This window comes from Hyaena hyaena, unplaced genomic scaffold, assembly GCF_003009895.1.
Source record: "Hyaena hyaena isolate Hyena2069 unplaced genomic scaffold, ASM300989v1 scaffold_127, whole genome shotgun sequence".
Classification (NCBI taxonomy): domain Eukaryota; kingdom Metazoa; phylum Chordata; class Mammalia; order Carnivora; family Hyaenidae; genus Hyaena; species Hyaena hyaena.
Window position 1 is genome coordinate 3,450,934 of NW_024080758.1, and position 16,993 is coordinate 3,467,926.

The 16,993-nt window shown below is 41.4% G+C and overlaps 1 protein-coding gene across 4 annotated transcripts in view; it reads left to right on the forward strand.

The window, feature by feature from the left end:
• CNST (consortin, connexin sorting protein) overlaps positions 1-11,449 on the forward strand; it is a 112,587-nt gene extending 101,138 nt beyond the window's left edge. For 3 of the 4 annotated variants that reach the window (XM_039237475.1, XM_039237477.1, XM_039237476.1), the window contains 2 exons: positions 5,040-5,172; positions 8,740-11,449. In XM_039237475.1, coding sequence (XP_039093406.1) covers positions 5,040-5,172; positions 8,740-8,945 — 339 coding nt within the window. In that variant the 3' untranslated portion in view covers positions 8,946-11,449. Of the gene's footprint in view, positions 1-5,039; positions 5,173-6,068; positions 6,313-8,739 lie in introns of those variants that run through there. The other variant, XM_039237478.1, reaches the window with a different exon arrangement.
• The last annotated feature ends 5,544 nt before the right edge of the window (positions 11,450-16,993 follow it).

Genomic DNA, 16,993 nt, shown 5'->3' on the forward strand with positions numbered 1-16,993 from the left:
CCACCTCCTCTTGCTCCGGCTGTGGCTTGTTATACTGCTTTGCTGTATTAGAAGCCATGACATTAATCTACTTGCAGATTAATTGCATGACCGGAGAAAGATCTTTCATCTACCCATCTCCTCCCCCATGTCTCTAGGTCAATGGATTTAGCCATTAGTTTAAGTATCTTAATTGGGGTGATGTGCAAGATAAGGATTTGTTGCTAGAGATATAGAGTACTCTGGAAAGATTAAAGAACCTGATTAGGTTTATTTGAAAGTCATGTTCATCTCATGCTAAGTGTAGTATGTAACAGACGATACGGAGCAAAATTTTAATAGTCCTAGAAAATAAGATCTTTTCACGTAAAGGAAATGGCAAGAGGTTTAATGAGTGTGCATTCACACTCTGCCAGTAACTGGTGGTACAAGGTAAGCAGGTTGTGTTAACTGTCTGAGCTTGGCTTGTTTTGTAAAATGGGACCAATAACGCCTACTTAGCAGAGTTATGAAGACTAACTGTGTACAGACTCACTGAATTATGCCTCTTACCACATAAAGTGCACCGATTCACAAAACAAGGGCCCTTATGACGGAGCCCAGATCTAAAGGAACAGGAAGGGAATGTTGCTTATTTTTAGTGAAAAGTGGCATTGAATTTGACATGCGCTTCTATAGTGAAATCACTGGCACTTAAGCTACTTACGATATAATAATATGATTTGTGAATGTTAATTCTCAAGTGAGTCGGAAACTGTGTGTTCCTGCTTCAAATTCACCAGCCTTGAAGTTCTGTACTGAGCAAGCCTATATCATTAAAAGAATATTATTTGGTATCTGCTTTCTCCTTTAATCTTATAAGGAGGCAAGTCTAACAGGAAGGCCTTTCTGAATGTGTTTCTTGTCACATTAGGATTTACTGTGCCAGGAGAGTTGCAAATTAATTTTATTTTTCTCAACATGCTATGCAGGATGATCATTGATATTTGAGGGGAAGTGCAGAGGAACTGTTTATTTGCAAATATAAAGACGAGGCCAGATGGATGTTTTGTTTTGTTTTCGTTCTTAATCCTGCACTTCTTCATAGAGCACCGCCAGTGACAATTACACTAATTACAGCGTAGACATTCCTTTTGTTCTCAGTGGAAGGGCTGTTCTGTTTTGGCTGGCTAGGAAAGGAATTCGGTAATTGGAGTGGGAAGCTAAATTGGTTTTTAAAGCTTTGTTTTTTTCAAGATGAAGAAATTAACCTTTTAATGCTGACATCATGGAAAAGAGGGAAAAAAGGCATACAAACTGTTTTTAGGGTAGTTTGGAGAAGATACATTTCTTTGTGTCCTACATCAACCTCTCTACCTGCTTAGAAACACTTTGCAGTCTTTTGAGTGAGACCCCGAACCAAGACCCTGACCTTATTTTGGCTTACTTGACTTTCTACCATTACCTTTTTTTTTTTTTTTTAAATATTTATTTTTGAGACAGACAGACAGACAGACGGAGTGTGAGCAAAGGAGGGGCAGAAAGAGAGGGAGATACAGAATCCGAAGCAGGCCCCAGGCTCTGAGGTGTCAGCACAGAGCCCAACACAGGGCCCAAACTCAAGGACCATGAGATCATGACCTGACCTGAGCTGCAGTGGGACGCCTAATCAACTGAGCCACCCAGTTGCCCCAACTTTGTATGATTAGACTCAAAAAAAAAAATTCTACCAAAGTTGTTTCTTAAACTTGTTGTGTTTGACTTCCTTGGTGTGGTAGGTAGAATTTCTGTGCTGGGGGTAGATTCTAAGACCCCTGCCCCAAACTCTTGCCAGATCAGAAGGGACCACACGCGTGCTTTCAGAGGTTCCCCCTTGGCCTGCATCTCCTGTGTGTAAACTTGAACTTGGTCCTACTGTCCCTTGTTCCGTGTCGGTAGACCATAGGACTGCAGGGCAATTGGAAAAGAAAGATCCCTGGAGAAGGTCCCTGAAAGGAAATCATGGAAAGGGGCACCCTCCCTCACTTCAGACTTGGGGGCAGTTCTACTGAAAGAAACCGTTTTGGTGGGAGAGAAAAAGGAAAAGAAAGCATAAGGTGTGGTTAGACTTTTAGCCAAGAATTAAGGGTTGGGTGGTGGGCCAAACAAAATGTTGGCCATCTCACACAACTGTAATTTCTTCCTCTTCCAAAAACTTGCCAAAGTTCATCACCACCCATAGTAAATAAGGAGGGGGGAACCAATTTGGGAAAGCTTGTGTTCCTTAACTGCGTGACTTCCAAGCCAGATACCCCTGATTAGACTATACAGGGGCCAAGGTAGCAGCCCAACAGCAGATGCACCATGACTGGCTGCTGGATCTCAGACACACACCTGTGTCTTTCCAGAGGACGTCACCTTGAGTTTCACCTCGCCTTTCCACATACTTTTATTCATAGTCACTGTCTTTTGATTTATGATTTGAGTCTCTTTCTTGAATTTCCAGATTCAAAAGGCATATCACAAAGATATAAAAGTTATAGTAATGCCACTCGGGGGCTCGTCCCCACAATTATTCTTTTCTTTTTTAATGTTTATTTTTGAGAGAGAGAGAGACAGAGCATGAGCAGGGAAGGGACAGAGAGAAGAGGAGACACAGAATCGAAGCAGGCTCCAGGCTCTGAGCTGTCAGCACAGAGCCCAACATGGGGCTTGAACACACAAACTGTAAGATCATGATCTGAGCCGAAGTTGGATGCTTAACCGACTGAGACACCCAGGCGCCCCTCACAATTTTTTTTTTTTTTCTGAGAGAGAAAGACAGCGTGAGCAGGGGAGGACAGAGAGAGAGGGAGACACAGAATCCGAAGCAGGCTCCAGGCTCTGAGCTGTCAGCACAGAGCCTGACGCAGGGCCCGAACCCACGAACCACAAGATCATGACCTGAGCCAAAGTCAGATGCTTAACCAACTGAGCCACCCAGGCACCCCCTCACAATTATTCTTAATACAATTTTTTTCCCTAGTAGTTAAAGCGACTTGAAAACATCTATGGTGAGTGAATTCACTGTTGGTAAATGTACAACTTAATTTTATGCAGAAAATAGTGAGTCTATGAAAATTCCCTTTTTTTTTTTTTTTTACATTTACTAAAAGTAAAAATATCAATGATACATCGTTAGTAGTAATAGGGCCGTTAAAACTAGTTTCCATTTTCCTTTTCTTACTCCTCAGAAACTTCTCAGTTTCAGCATGGTACTTGTAAAATCATTTTTCTTTGTTGTACAAAGGGGCTCTTTTAACGTTGCATAAAGGGATATTTAATGTTGCTTCTTTCTAAAGAAACATTTGAAAGACTATTCCTTTGCATATTTGTACTTTCCATTTTAATGTCACTAAAGTGCTTTAGTTTTCTCAGAAGAAAGACATCATCTGAAATACCCATTTCCTATAAAAAGATTAAATTGCTAACATTGATTTTTTTTTTTTTTTTGAGATAATGCTTTCTGTAGACCCATGTTCAGGGAAGCTCAGAGATTATATTGAGTTATTTGGCCCTAAAAGCCTTGAGTTATAAAAAGAACGAATAGAATCAGTAATATTTATGCATAGCACATTAGCAGAGATGGCTGGATGGAACTGGAAATCGTATTAAGTATTTTATGCCATCGATCAGATAAATGACATTATAGGCAGTCCTCAGCTCCCGGTGACCTGATAGCAGCAAGCCACTGTCATCTGCAGTGTTAGGCCCACAATGCCCGCCTATGTCATCACCTACAGCTTGTCCAAGCAGGCCAACCCACAGGTCAACTTTGAACCAACCTGCTGCTCGGAGGGGGGCCACCTTTGCTTCCCAGTCTGGCTCTACCAACTGATCCCCTTCTCCCTGCGGAGGAATCTCTTTAACTCCTAAATGGCAAGAGTTTTTGTTTCTATCTTTGTGCCCAAATAAGGGGTGGGGCGGAGGCAGGAGACGAATCTCCCGAGAAAAGCAGAAGGCGGCTTAGAAAGGGGGTGGTGAAGGGGACAGAAGATACTAGCAAATTCCAGATATTAAGCATTTTAGACTGCAGGGTCTGTTGCAGCTGCTTAGCTCTGCTGTCGTAGCAGCCCTACACAGTGTGAGGGTGAATCAACTTGACCGTATTCCAATTCTGTGTTATTGACAAAAAATGGGCAGGGAGCCTTTGGCCCACCCCCCATAGTTTGCCAAACTCTGTATTCTCCAAAGTAACACATCCCTGGGGAGCTGGCTCTGAGATATTCCAGAAGAGAAACCCTTAAAATATTTTGGGCAGTAGAGCATAATTTCATAAATAACATAGTTTCGCAGAGGGACTGAGCTTAACACTCATTTTGATGTTAAAAGTTGGCATCAGGGGGCGCTTGGCTGGCTCAGTCGAGCACACGACTCTCAATCTCGGGTTCCCGAGTTCATGGCATCAAATAGATTTTGAGTCTCACAAATTCATTTCTTTCTTTCTTTTTTAATGTTAGTTATTTTTGAGAGAGAGCACAAGCAGGGAAGGGGCAGAGAGAGGGGGAGACACAGAATCTGAAGCAGGCTCCAGGCTCTGAGCCGTAAGCACAGAGCCTGATGTGGGGCCTAAACCCACAAACCGCGAGATTGTGACCTGAACTGAAGTCGGACGCTTAACCAGCTGAGCCTCCCAGGTGCCCCTCACACGTTTATTTCTTAAAAATTGCTGGTGAATGAAACACAAAGTGCTGGACCATCAGCCTCTGTTCTAAAGCAAAACCCAGCACTCGTGAGCAAGCAGAGAGGGGCTGTGAGTGATCACCTCACAGACGCCCTGCCTGGGACATGGAGCTAGGAGCCCGGCCAGCCCAGTCCCCTGTGCCAGGCATCAGGTCGCCCGCCCTGGAGGTGGCTGGGGGCTATGGAGAGGGGCTGTACTTTCAGACATGTGTGTCCGGCAGTCATCAGCCCCAAGTAAAATCATTATTCTATTATAGGATTCTGATGATCAGTTGTGACGTGTTTTTGCTGTAGGAGTTGGGTGAACCTGTAATAGAAATCCACATACCTGTTGGATGGAATTAGTCTTTTTACCGCTACGTGTAAACTCTCCCTGACAGGTTGTTCCTGCCGAAGGACTGGTCTCTATATTAAAGAAGAGGAATGACAGTGTAGGCCACCCCGCCCAGATGCAGCAGAAACCATCAAAACGAAGAGTGAGGTTCCAGGAAATAGACGATGGCTTAGATCAAGGTAAAGCTCCAGGGGCTCCCTCTAGCACGGAGCTGGCTCTCACTGTCGCCTGGAAGATTGGGTCAGACATGGTAGCATGTTTGGTAACAGGATTTGTAAAAAGACACGTGTACTTGACCGCTTTATATTCTGTAAAGGAACACACAGAATCAAACGATCATAAGCTCTTCTCTCATTCCTGAGCAGTTTATGAGCAAGTTGTAAAATTCAACATATGATCTCCATGTGTCACAGACAGTGTGTCGGAGCTCATTTCAGTTTCCTGTTTTATACTTTTTTTTAAATTATTTTTTAATGCTCATTTATTTATTTTTAAGAGAGAGAACACATGAGTTGGGGAGGTGCAGAGAGAGAGGGAATCCAAGAATCCCAAGCAGGCAGGCTCAGAGCCCGACACGGGGCTTGAACTCATGAACTGTGTATAAGAGCCAAAACCAAGAGTCAGACGCTTAACGAACTGAGAAACCCAGGGGCCCCAATACCTTTTTTTTTTTTTTTTAAGTGAGCCTGCTATGGTCTTTTTTTCAGTGGCAGTTAATACTCTTTCTTTGTAGGTCTGAGAAATATTTATGGGTTATAAGTATATTCTCTGGAGATTTCTTCCTGACTCTATGGAAGAAGGTGCCTCTGGAGCAGCACGTTAACACTGTTGCTGTTGTTTATTTACTTTTCCCTCCTGGGCTTGTATTTAAGGCAGTTGCTAGGTTTACGTAAGTCCTAGGAAAATACGAGAAGAAAGGTAGCCAAGAACCTGTCCGTGTGCTTCTCAAGTTTATATAACACCTGCATTGTTATGAGTAACAGTGTAAGCATGTGCATACACCTTCTCTGAGTGACATCAAGGGATAGCAGTGGAGGTTTCTAGAGTTTTACGGTAGAAAACTTCTAATTTACAGTTATAACGGAGCCTCTGAAACAATCTCTTCCCATCCCTCATTTCACCTCTGCACTATGCTTGTAACTACCCCGGTCTTCGCCGGATAGAGTGCTCAGCTCTCTGCACAAATGACACTGAATCGTTGCTTACCAGGAGGAGCCCTGGGTTTGCAGATGACATTCGTCCGCACTGAGTGGCCATCTCATCTCTAACCAGGTCACTCCGTTGGTGCCTCACAGCCCCTGGGGTGGCTGTGCCGCTCTAAACAGTTTCAACGCATGTTGATAAAATAAACAAAACAGATGTTTTAAAATATACTGCGTTTAAGTGTTTATATATAAATATATGATCCTGAAGAAAAACATGGAAAAGTACCTGCATCAGATTGTTAACATAGATGAGGGGGCGGGAGGGCATGAAGCCAAAACACAGAAAAGATGGTGGAAAAAAGTGAACTGACCAAAAAACAAAAAAAAAAACGAGATACATTAATGATATTATAGTTATTCATGTGTATAAAAATATATTTGCATATGTACATAAATTATTAAGCCTATTAACTATTAAAACTGATTAAACTATAAATTTGTAAATCACAGAACAATATAATTACATAATTCTGTGCATACAGGGGCGCCTGGGTGGCTCAGTCAGTTAAGTGACTCTTGGTTTGGCTCCGCTCATCATCTCACGGTTTGTGAGTTTGAGCCCCACATCAGGCTCCGTGCTAATAGTGCAGGGCCTGCTTGAGATTCTCTCTCTTCCTATCTCTCTCTCTGCTCCTTCCCTGCTCGCTCTCTCTGTCTCTCTCTCAAAAATAAATAAACTTAAAAAAAGAATAATCCTGTTTATATAAAGATTCTGAAGTCTGTGTCTTTGACCTCAAAGGAGACACATCAGATTTGAGTGTTTGTCTCTGAGGCAGGAAGGGAATAAGCCTGATTAGGAGACAAATATTAGATATTTTTGGGTTTGAATTTTAGAGGAAGAATATCTTCACATATTACTGTAAAGCCCTCCAAATAAAGTCTATTTGGTTTATATGAAGTTTTATAAATTTGGGGGGGGTTCATCATCATAAAAATAATACATGCTAATCATGAGAAAACTCCTACAGTAATGAAGTAAAACTATCCAGTCTTCCAACCTCCCCTTGAGGGTTTCTCCCAAGTATTGACTGAAGTTTCTTACAATCTTTGCAAGATACATTCTGTATATATGTGTGCACACATGTATATACACACTGACACACATTTTTGTTCTAACACCGATGGGTTCATTATATACTGTTACACCACTTCTTTTTAATTTAACCATCAATGTTGGATATCTTCCTATGAGAGAACATACTATATTTACTTCATCCTTGCAAACAATTGCATAGTATTTCATTATATGAATGTTCCCTGATAATTTAACTGGATAACTGAGTTATTCTCAACTTTTTGTTATAACACGCTTTGCCACAGTGAACTTTCCTGTAAAAACACAAGTGTGTGTGGCGCAAACATGTCCTGTCAGGAGGATAAATTGATTTAAAGTTGTTTTTTTTTTTAATATTTTTTAATGTTTTATTTATTTCTAGGAGAGAGAGAGAAAGACAGCGTGAACAGGGGAGGGTCAGAGAGAGAGGGAGACACAGAATCTGAAACATGCTCCAGGCTCTGAGCTGGCAGTCAGCACAGAGCCCGACGTGGGGCTCGAACCCACGAACCGCAAGATCATGACCTAAGTGAAAGACAGACGCTTAACCAACTAAGCCACCCAGGCGCCCCTGATTTAAAGTTTTAATAGATGCTGCCAATTACCTTCCAAGAAGGTTCTGGTACACCCTCATCATGCTAATCATATAACTTTTTAGTCTTTTTCCAAAATTGACAAAAAAATTTCTTTAATCATAAATGATCATTAAGACTTTCAACCAAAGGATAGTTATTTTCTTTAATATAGAGAGACTGGTGTGGACATTTTCACTAAAAACTGACCTGCCAATTACTTTAAAAAAATTTTTTTCCTAACATTTATTCATTTTTTGAGAGGCAGAGAGAGACAGAGCTGTCAGCACAGAGCCCGATGCGGGGCTTGAACTCACGAACCATAAGATCTGACCTGAGCCAAAGTCAGACACTCAACTGACTGAGCCACCCAGACGCACACGCCGCCGCCCCCCCCCGCCACCAACCTGCTAGTTATTAAGCAAAGTAAAAAGAAATCACTGTACTAGCTAGCTCATTGCTGTTCCACAAAATGCTAAGAGTAAAACTGAGTAATTAAGATGCAAAAGTGATCCCCCTGAAGACGTTTTTATTGTTTAATATCAAATTGACCATGCTTTAAGCTGGGCTCATGATGTGAATTCCAGAGACAGTGTGCCAATGAGGTTGCAAGTTGTGCCCTAAAACAATGCAGTGATCACATCGGAGAAGTACTGCCCTTCTCTTCTTTTGTAATGGAAGTGATCGTACTCCTTGTATAATGAGCTAGCTTTCATCTCCGCGCTGATGGGCTCCACGTGCGTGTAGCCTTGCGGCGACTGCTGCAGGGCCTGTGGAGTCATTGGGGCACTGGCTTCCTGTCAGTGACCCCGCCCGTAGAGGGCCAGCACTAACCAGAAGCATCTCGTGAAGACCGCAGATACTAGGATTTCTGTTCCGAGTCTGTGTAACCCTCCTCTCTCCTCACACTTGCAGACGAAGTCGGAGGCGGCTCCTGCATTTTGCTGGTCTTGCTGTGCATAGCAACGGTCTTCCTCAGTGTCGGAGGGACTGCCTTGTACTGCACTTTCGGTGACATGGAGTCGCCCGTCTGTACGGACTTTGCGGACAACATGGACTTCTATTACACCAAGTTAGTGCAGGGAATGGCAGAACTTAAACACTGGATCTACCTCTCCTAGCAGCACTCAGAGGCAGTGAGGATCAAAGAGCGAACCTTTCTAAGCAGCTTTTATTTTAGGAGTTCTGTAACAGGCGCCCCCTTCCCCTGGAGAGGTACCCCGGACATCGGCAACGGCAGCTATAAGTGGCCACGCAGAGGACCATCGTCCGCCTTGCGAGCAGATGTTGGTCTAAGTGTTGTGGATGGAAAGAATGGCCTTTGGAGAGCGTGTCCCTTCCTCTGTGCCACTTCCTGGCCTGCTGAACTACCTGGAGCAGAATTAAAGGAGCCGTATTGGAGCCTCGCCATTTTTAGCTGCCTTGTTCAAGCTCATGGTTATCACCAAGGACACTTTCGGTTCCCGTTCGTTGGTCCAAAAACATTGCTTCCAGCCATCACGCAATAAGTTTGTGTATAATCAAGAGGAGTTACTTTACGGTTTCATCGTCTTTTTTTAGTTAACCTTGGGCGCTGTGTAATCTAGGCTTCGTGCGTTAATGCCACATTCCGTTGTCCATCTGTGAAATGATTGTGTGTGTATGTGTGTGCGTGCATGCGTGTGTGTTTCAGACAGATATCACAAGCAAATACCCAGCACAGAATCACAGAGATTATCTTTACTTTAACCTGATGGTAGGTGTGCAGGCACGGATACAAGGCTTCACTGTGGAACAGATGAATTGTAGAAATCTTGGCCTCGAAATTAGAAACTGTGACAGATCCGTGACAGTTAACTTGATTAAGTGGCCAGAAATTAATCACAATCCTGAAGGTAAAAAATCAAAACTAAGGAGCTCCCGCTGAGTGGCAGGTGCCCAGCTCCATCATGGGTTCACTGGTCCCTGACGTATGACGCATGCTGGACTCCCGTCTTGGTGGGTGACACCTGCCATTATGTTCTGAGGATCTAGGAACCAGAGTACAAAGATAAAGATGTTAATTCCTGCTCTGGATGCTTCAATTCTGGTCATAGGTAGAATCAACTAACCCTTCGGCAAATGAAATTAAATCATGATACGTAATTCAGTATTAACAAACCCTGCATTCAGATGTTTGAATGTGCATTCATATCATGGACTTGATTTAGACCCTGTTAACGGGGCCAGTAAGCAAAAATTCAATCAATCCTATCTTAAGTAGGGAAGCGTCTAATTTTTGTTTCCATCTGTTAGGTGGGCATTTCCCTTTGTAAGGTACAGTGGTCTAACATTTAGAAAGTCTTGCTTTGGCTTTTTATATCCCAGCATTTGAACAGAAACAAAACACATGAATTACAGTTTTTTAGCAAGTGGTCATTATTTCTTGTTTTGTTTTTTTATTGTCTGGATCATTTGAAAGAAAAAGGGAGAAATTACTTTCTAGTTGTTACTGGCCGGTACAGTACCTCCCTTTGTATTTCTGCTTATTTATTTAGATGATATGAATTTTAAAGGGCTTTTTCTATGAGTTGGAAGTATGTTGAGCATGCATTCGGTTTTCCCAATGCTAGATATTTAATTGCTATGTACTCAGTGTTTTGATTTTCTATACTTTCAGTTTGGTGTATTTTTAGGCCTGTTAATTTTTAAATTGATGTCTTATTTTCACTTAATAATACTGTTCGACTTGTCTCTGGCACATCGCCATGAACTGTAATATTTTCAAGGATTATAGATCAAAGATATTTATTTAGAAGTGTACATGATACTGAAATTTAGATTCGTTATACCTAAGGCTGATTTTATTAGAAGATTATTTTAATGTTCTATTATAAATTTTAAGAATTTGTATTCAGATTGTATGTAAAACCTGTAACATGTTGATGGTACTATTCACGTGGTTCTATGAGAGACATTCACAAAGTCTGCTGTGGGGGGGGGGTCCCCATCATTGACAAAGCTCTTCTGTTTAACCCTCATGATTTCTGCATACAGGAATTCAGTGATGGTGATTTCTGCCAGTTTTATGTCAAGATAAGTCAGAATTTCCCTCCCGTTCACCTCGTTTAGGTCACTATCAAAGTCCTCAATAATCCATAGTGTCATATTCACCTAAAGGCCACCAGGGCCACTGCATCCGACATGGAAGGCCTCACACAGAGGTGAAAGGCACAGACAGTACCCAGTTCCAGAGAAATCACATGTGTCCTCACTGCTTCCCAGGGAGGGTAGGGGAGCACAGGAACATACTGATATCTTGACTTAAAATAAGCATGAAATCTCAACTAGAAAAATTAGGGCAACTTAAAAAAATGTAACATTTATTGCATGAATTGGAGTAATTCCACCTGGTGACGAAAAACCTTGTTATATCACACGTAAAAAAATTCATTCCAGTTTACTATAATGTGATTTTTTTTCTGTCATTGGAAAGTACTGACAACCGTTTGTAACTAATCTTCCTTAAAGACTGTATTTGAGGGTAACAGATCAAGCTTGTAATTTAAAATTACACCAATGGAGTGTCTCAGAGAGTTTATTTGAACCCTGGAGTGCTGAGAAAAACAGCTTTAATGTGACAATAAAACGCTTTGAGAAATTGGTCTGTCCCCCGAGTGGATGGCTGCCTTTTGGGGGCCGTCTGCTAGGTCCCTACGGAAAAGCTCTTCGGGTTCTAAAACACCTCCCGTCAGCTTGCCGCAGTAATTGAAATTTACTCCACGAACTTATTCCTTCAGAACTAAAAATCCAAATCCTCTGAGCTGCACAATTGTGTGTTATGGTAAGAGGATTTGAAATGTGAAGGTAGATCTTATTTTGAAAGGACAGGCGTGGCTTGGGTCATGCCGGGGTGGCAGGCTGTGGGAAGGCTAGGAAAGGGGGAGGTGAGCAAAGGACAAAGAACTCCTTGAACCGTTAACCTGCTTTGCTGAGGCTGGCCTTGCACCACGGACCCCCAGCTCAGAGGGGCTGACTTTTGTCTTCCCACAGACATGACATAAGCTCTGGTTTATTTCTGAGCTGTGTTCTATTAACACACCTTTGTGTACTTCTTTGAGCGGTTTATATAGCTCTTTCAAGTGTATTCATTTGATGGTTATGTCAGGAGACACACACCCCTCAGTGCAAGTCTTGTATCTCCCAAATCCAGCCTGCTTTCCATTCTGTCACAACGCCTCTACCGTCCGAGGGAACGAGAGCGATCTAGGGTTTCCGGCTCAAAGTCTAGCGCCATCTGCTATTTTAACAACCTCAAAGATAAACATTTGTTGAGCCTCACGCACTAACCCTGTAAAAGCAACAGCAAGTGAAAAATTTCCTGAATGATTCTAGTATGATTGAAGTCTCTGGGTTTGCGGTGCTAGAGAAAAGAGGACTGTTCACCGTGGGTCTAATAGGAGTTACTCCCAAATTCAGCCTGTTGCCTGTTGCCCTGATATCGGAGCCGTGACTGGTGTTTTTACACTGTACCTTGTCAGACATTTGGATGCGTGCAGTGTGTGCCTAGAACTGGGCTGGGGGCTGGAGCTCCAGAAGCAAGAAATCCTATCAGCTCAAACGGGGCACCTGGGGGTATCGGTCGGTTAAGCGTCCAACTCTTGGTTTCAGCTCAGGTCACGATCTCATGGTTCTTGAGTTCAAGCCCAGCATCAGGCTCTGCGCTGACGGTGCGGAGCCTGCTTGGGATTCTCTCTCTCTCCCTCTCTCTCTTTGCCCCTCCTGCACTGTCTCTCTTTTTCTCACAATAAATTTTTTTTAAAAAAACAGTGTCTGGCGAGTCTCATGCATTTGTGAAGGAGGAATCGAAATGCAGAAATTAAGGATCTTGCTTCTCATGGGAGTAGAAACTTGGGTTCATTCTCTTCCACCAGACACCATGCACCATAAGGAATAAAGGTAAAATTCTGTCTAGGCCTCCTTCACAGCGGTGTGGTACACAGGACTCTCCACAGCACACGTTCCAGTACTTAACGACTTTTCATTTCTAGTTAGAAATTGTGGCATTAATAGCTGGTGGGCTTTCCAACAACAGAAAGCTTCTTCAGTAAGAGCTGCTTCAAAATCAAAGTTTGCAGAGCCCCGAACAGCAGCACAAGTGAAAACTTCAAACAACTCCAGGTCCAGATGCTTTCTCAGTAAATTCTATCAATCGTTTAAGTAAGAAATAACTCCCATCCCACAAAGTACCTTGGAAAGAAGAAAATGCCTGCCACTTTGTTTCATGGGACCGATATTACTCTGAGATCAAAAGCAGACAATAAGAAGGGTCAGCCAAAGACCAAGCTCCTCATGAACTTAGACACAAAATCCTTACCAAATATTATTAGGTCCAAACAGAATGCACAAAAGATAACAGAGCATCACAACCAGCTGAGATTAATCCCAGGGATACAATGTTGTCTTTACATTCAAAAATCACTCCATATAATTCACCATTTTGACAGAGAAAACCCATATTCCCATAGCAGTAAATGCATAGAATTCATATACCATTCGTGATAAGAACTCTTAGCAAACTAGGACTTCCTTAACGTGATCAAGGGCATTTCTGAAAAACCCACAGCTAATACCAAACATCTAATGGAGAAAGACCAAATGCTTTTCTCCCACAGCTCAGCAACAAGACAAGAATGTCCACTCTGGCCACTTCTCTTCAGTGTTGTACTTGGTGACCTATGGCAAGGCAAGAAATAAAATGCAATACCAATTGGAAAGGAAGAAATAAGGGATACCTGGGTGGCTCAGTTAAACGTCGGACTCTTGATCTCAGCTTAGGTCCTGATCTCAAGATCATGGGATCCAGCCCCGAGTTGGGCTCTGCACTAGGCATGGAGCCTGTTTAAGTTTCTCTGCCTCAGCCCTCTCTCCATGCTCATACTCTCTCCTAGAAAACAATTAAATTTGGGGCACCTGGGTGGCTCAGTAGGTTGAGTGTCCAACATACTCAGCTCAGGCCATGACCTTGCAATTCATGGGTTTGAGCCCTGGAACCTGGAGCCTGCTTGGGATTCTGTCTCCCTTTCTCTCTGCCCCTCCCCCGGTCACATGCACTGTCCTTCACTCTCTCAAAACTAAACATTAAAAATGTTTAATAAAAAGAAAGGAAGAAATAAAACTTCTTTGCAAATGACATGATTGCTTATAGAGAAAATCCTAAGGAATCTGTAGAATGCTATTAGAGTATGCGAGTTTAGCAAGGTCACAGGATGCAAGGTCAATATACAAAAAATCAATAGTATTTCTATGTACTAGCAATGAACAATTGGAACATGAAATCAAAAATTCATGACTAAATGAATAAAATTCATGAATAAATAAATAAAATTCATTTCACTCGTAATAGCACCAAAAACATGAAAGACTCAAAATTAACAAAATATGTGCAAAACCTGTGCAATGAAATCTATAAACCACTGCTGAAAGAAAGAGAAGACCTAATAAATGAAGAGGTGCAATCTGCTGGTGAATTAGAAGACTTGGTGATATGAAGACATTTGTTCCCCCCCAGATCGATCTCCAGACCTGACGCCTCTTCATACAAAGTGCCAGCAGTGTTTAGAAGCTAACAAGCTTTTTAAAAATTCATGCAGGGATACAGGTCACTTGTAAAATCCCCAGTGAAACTGTTAGGACAGGGAAGCCCAGGTGGCTCAGTTGGATAAGCATCTGACTTCAGCTCAGGTCATGATCTCACAGTCTATAGGTTTGAGACCCACGTCGGGCTCTGTGCTGACAGCTCAGAGCCTGGAGCCTGCTTCAGATTCTGTGTCTCCCTCTTTCTCCTCCCCTCCCCTGCTCATGCACTCGTGCTCGCGCTCTCACTCTCTCTCTCTCAAAAATGAATAAACAGTAAAAAAAAAAAAAAAAACTTAAAAAAATAAATAAAATTAACTAGAAGTAAATGGATCTCAATGCAAACCTTAACACTATGAGACTTCTACAAGAAAACAAGAGTGGTGCCTGGGTGGCTCAGTGGATTGAGTGTACAATTCTTGACTTTGTCTCAGGTCATGATCCCAAGGTTATGGGATCAAGGCCTGAATCGGGCTCCATGCTGAGTGTGAAACCTGCGTAAGATTCTCTCTGCCTCTGTTCCTGCTTCTCCCCCTCTGCTAGCATGCTCGCTCTCCTCTCTCTCTAAAATTTTTTTAAATTAACATAAAAAAATATTTGCAACCATTGGATAGGCAAAGATTTCTTAGAACACAAAATACACAAACCATAAAAGAAAAACAATATATTAACTGAACTTTAAAAACTTCTACACCTGGGGTGGCCCCTGGGTGGCTCAGTCAGTTAAGCGTCCAACTCTTGGTTGGATCCCTGCTTGGGATTTTCTCCCTCTCTTTCTGCCCCTCCCCTGCTTGTGCCCATGTGTTTCTCTCTCAAAATAAATAAACTTTACAAACATTTAAAAAATAATAAAAATAAAAACTTGTACTTCTTGGGGGTACCTGGCTGGCTCAGTCAGTAGAATAGACTCTTGATCTTGGGGTTGTGAGTTCAAGCCCCACATTAGGTGTAGAGATTACTTAAAGATAAAGTCTTAAATGAACAAACAAAATTTAAAAATAATACATAGCCTGTACTCTGAATAACATGGCTAGGAAAATGAAAAGCAAGGTGAGGAGCACAAAAAAGTACTCACAATACATTTATCTGGTAAAGTCCTTGTAATTCAGAATAAGTGAAGATCATCCAACTCAATATTATGATGAACAATCCAGTTAAAAAACTCTGCACACTTTACAAGAGAAAATATGCCAGTGGCTAATGAGCACATGAAAAGATGCTGGACATCATTAGTCATCAAGAAAATGCAAATCAGAACAATGAGAAACCTGCTAGAATTATTGAAATTAAAAAGACTGACACTATTACTGGATACAGTAATCCCATTAATAGAACAAAAAAGGAAAGAAACATGATTATGTAAACTGATGCAGAAAGCCATTGACAAAATCCAACATTCTTTCCTGATAAAAGCTCTCAATAACCTAGTAAAGAAGGGAACTTCCTCAACATGATAAAGAGCATTTATAAAACAAAACCCCCAGCTAACTTGGTGAAAACTTTCCCCTTAAGATCAAGAATAAGACAAGGATTCTGTTTTCACCACCGCTGTTCAACATGGTACTGTAAGTTCTGGCCAGAATTAGACAAAAAAATAAAAGGTGTCCAGATTGAAAAAGAACATGTAAAACTCTTTGCAGAAGAACACACACACACACACACACACACACACACACACACACACACACACATTATATACATATAATCCCAAAGAATCCACAAAAAAGCTATCAGAGCTAATAAATGAATTCATCAACGTTGCTGGGTACAAGATCAACACACAAAAGTCGGTTGTTTCTAAACACCAGCTGTTAAAATTCCAGAAAGGCAATTAAGAAGGCAATTTCATTTATAATAGAATCTAAAAGAATAAAAAAATCTAAAAGAATAAAATGCAGAGGAATATATTCAACTAAGGAAGAAAAAAACTTGGACACTGAAAATTACAAAACATCACTGAAGAAATTAAAGAATATCTAAATAAATGGAACGTTATCCTGTGTTCACAGATAGGAAGACAATATTTATTAAGATGTCAATACACTGAAAGCCATCTACAGATTCAATGCAATCCCCATCAAAATTCCCATAGCCTTTTTTTTTTTTTAGCAGGAATGGAAAATCTAAGTATTAAATTCATATGGCAAGAAATAGGCCCATACATACATCAATTGGCCAATCGGTTTTTGACAAGGATTTTAAGTCCATTCAAGGGAGAAAGAATACTCTTCAAATGATGGTTCTGGAACCACTGGACTTCCATGTGCAAAAGAGTGAGATTAGACCCCTGCCTCTTTCTTACCATCTACAAAAATTAATGCAAAATGGATCAGTGATTTAAATATGAGCTAAATCTGTAAAACTTTTAGAAGAAAACAAAGGTAAATCTGCATGACTATGGATTTGGGAATGGATTCTTCCATATGACACCAAAAGCATAAGTAACAAAAGACATGTAAGTTTTTGTTGTTGTTTTTTAATTTTTTTAATGTTTACTTTTGAGAGAGGACACACATAAAAGATCTGCTGTGTGGCTGTTTTGGTTTTTTTTTTTAAGATTTATTTATTTTTGACA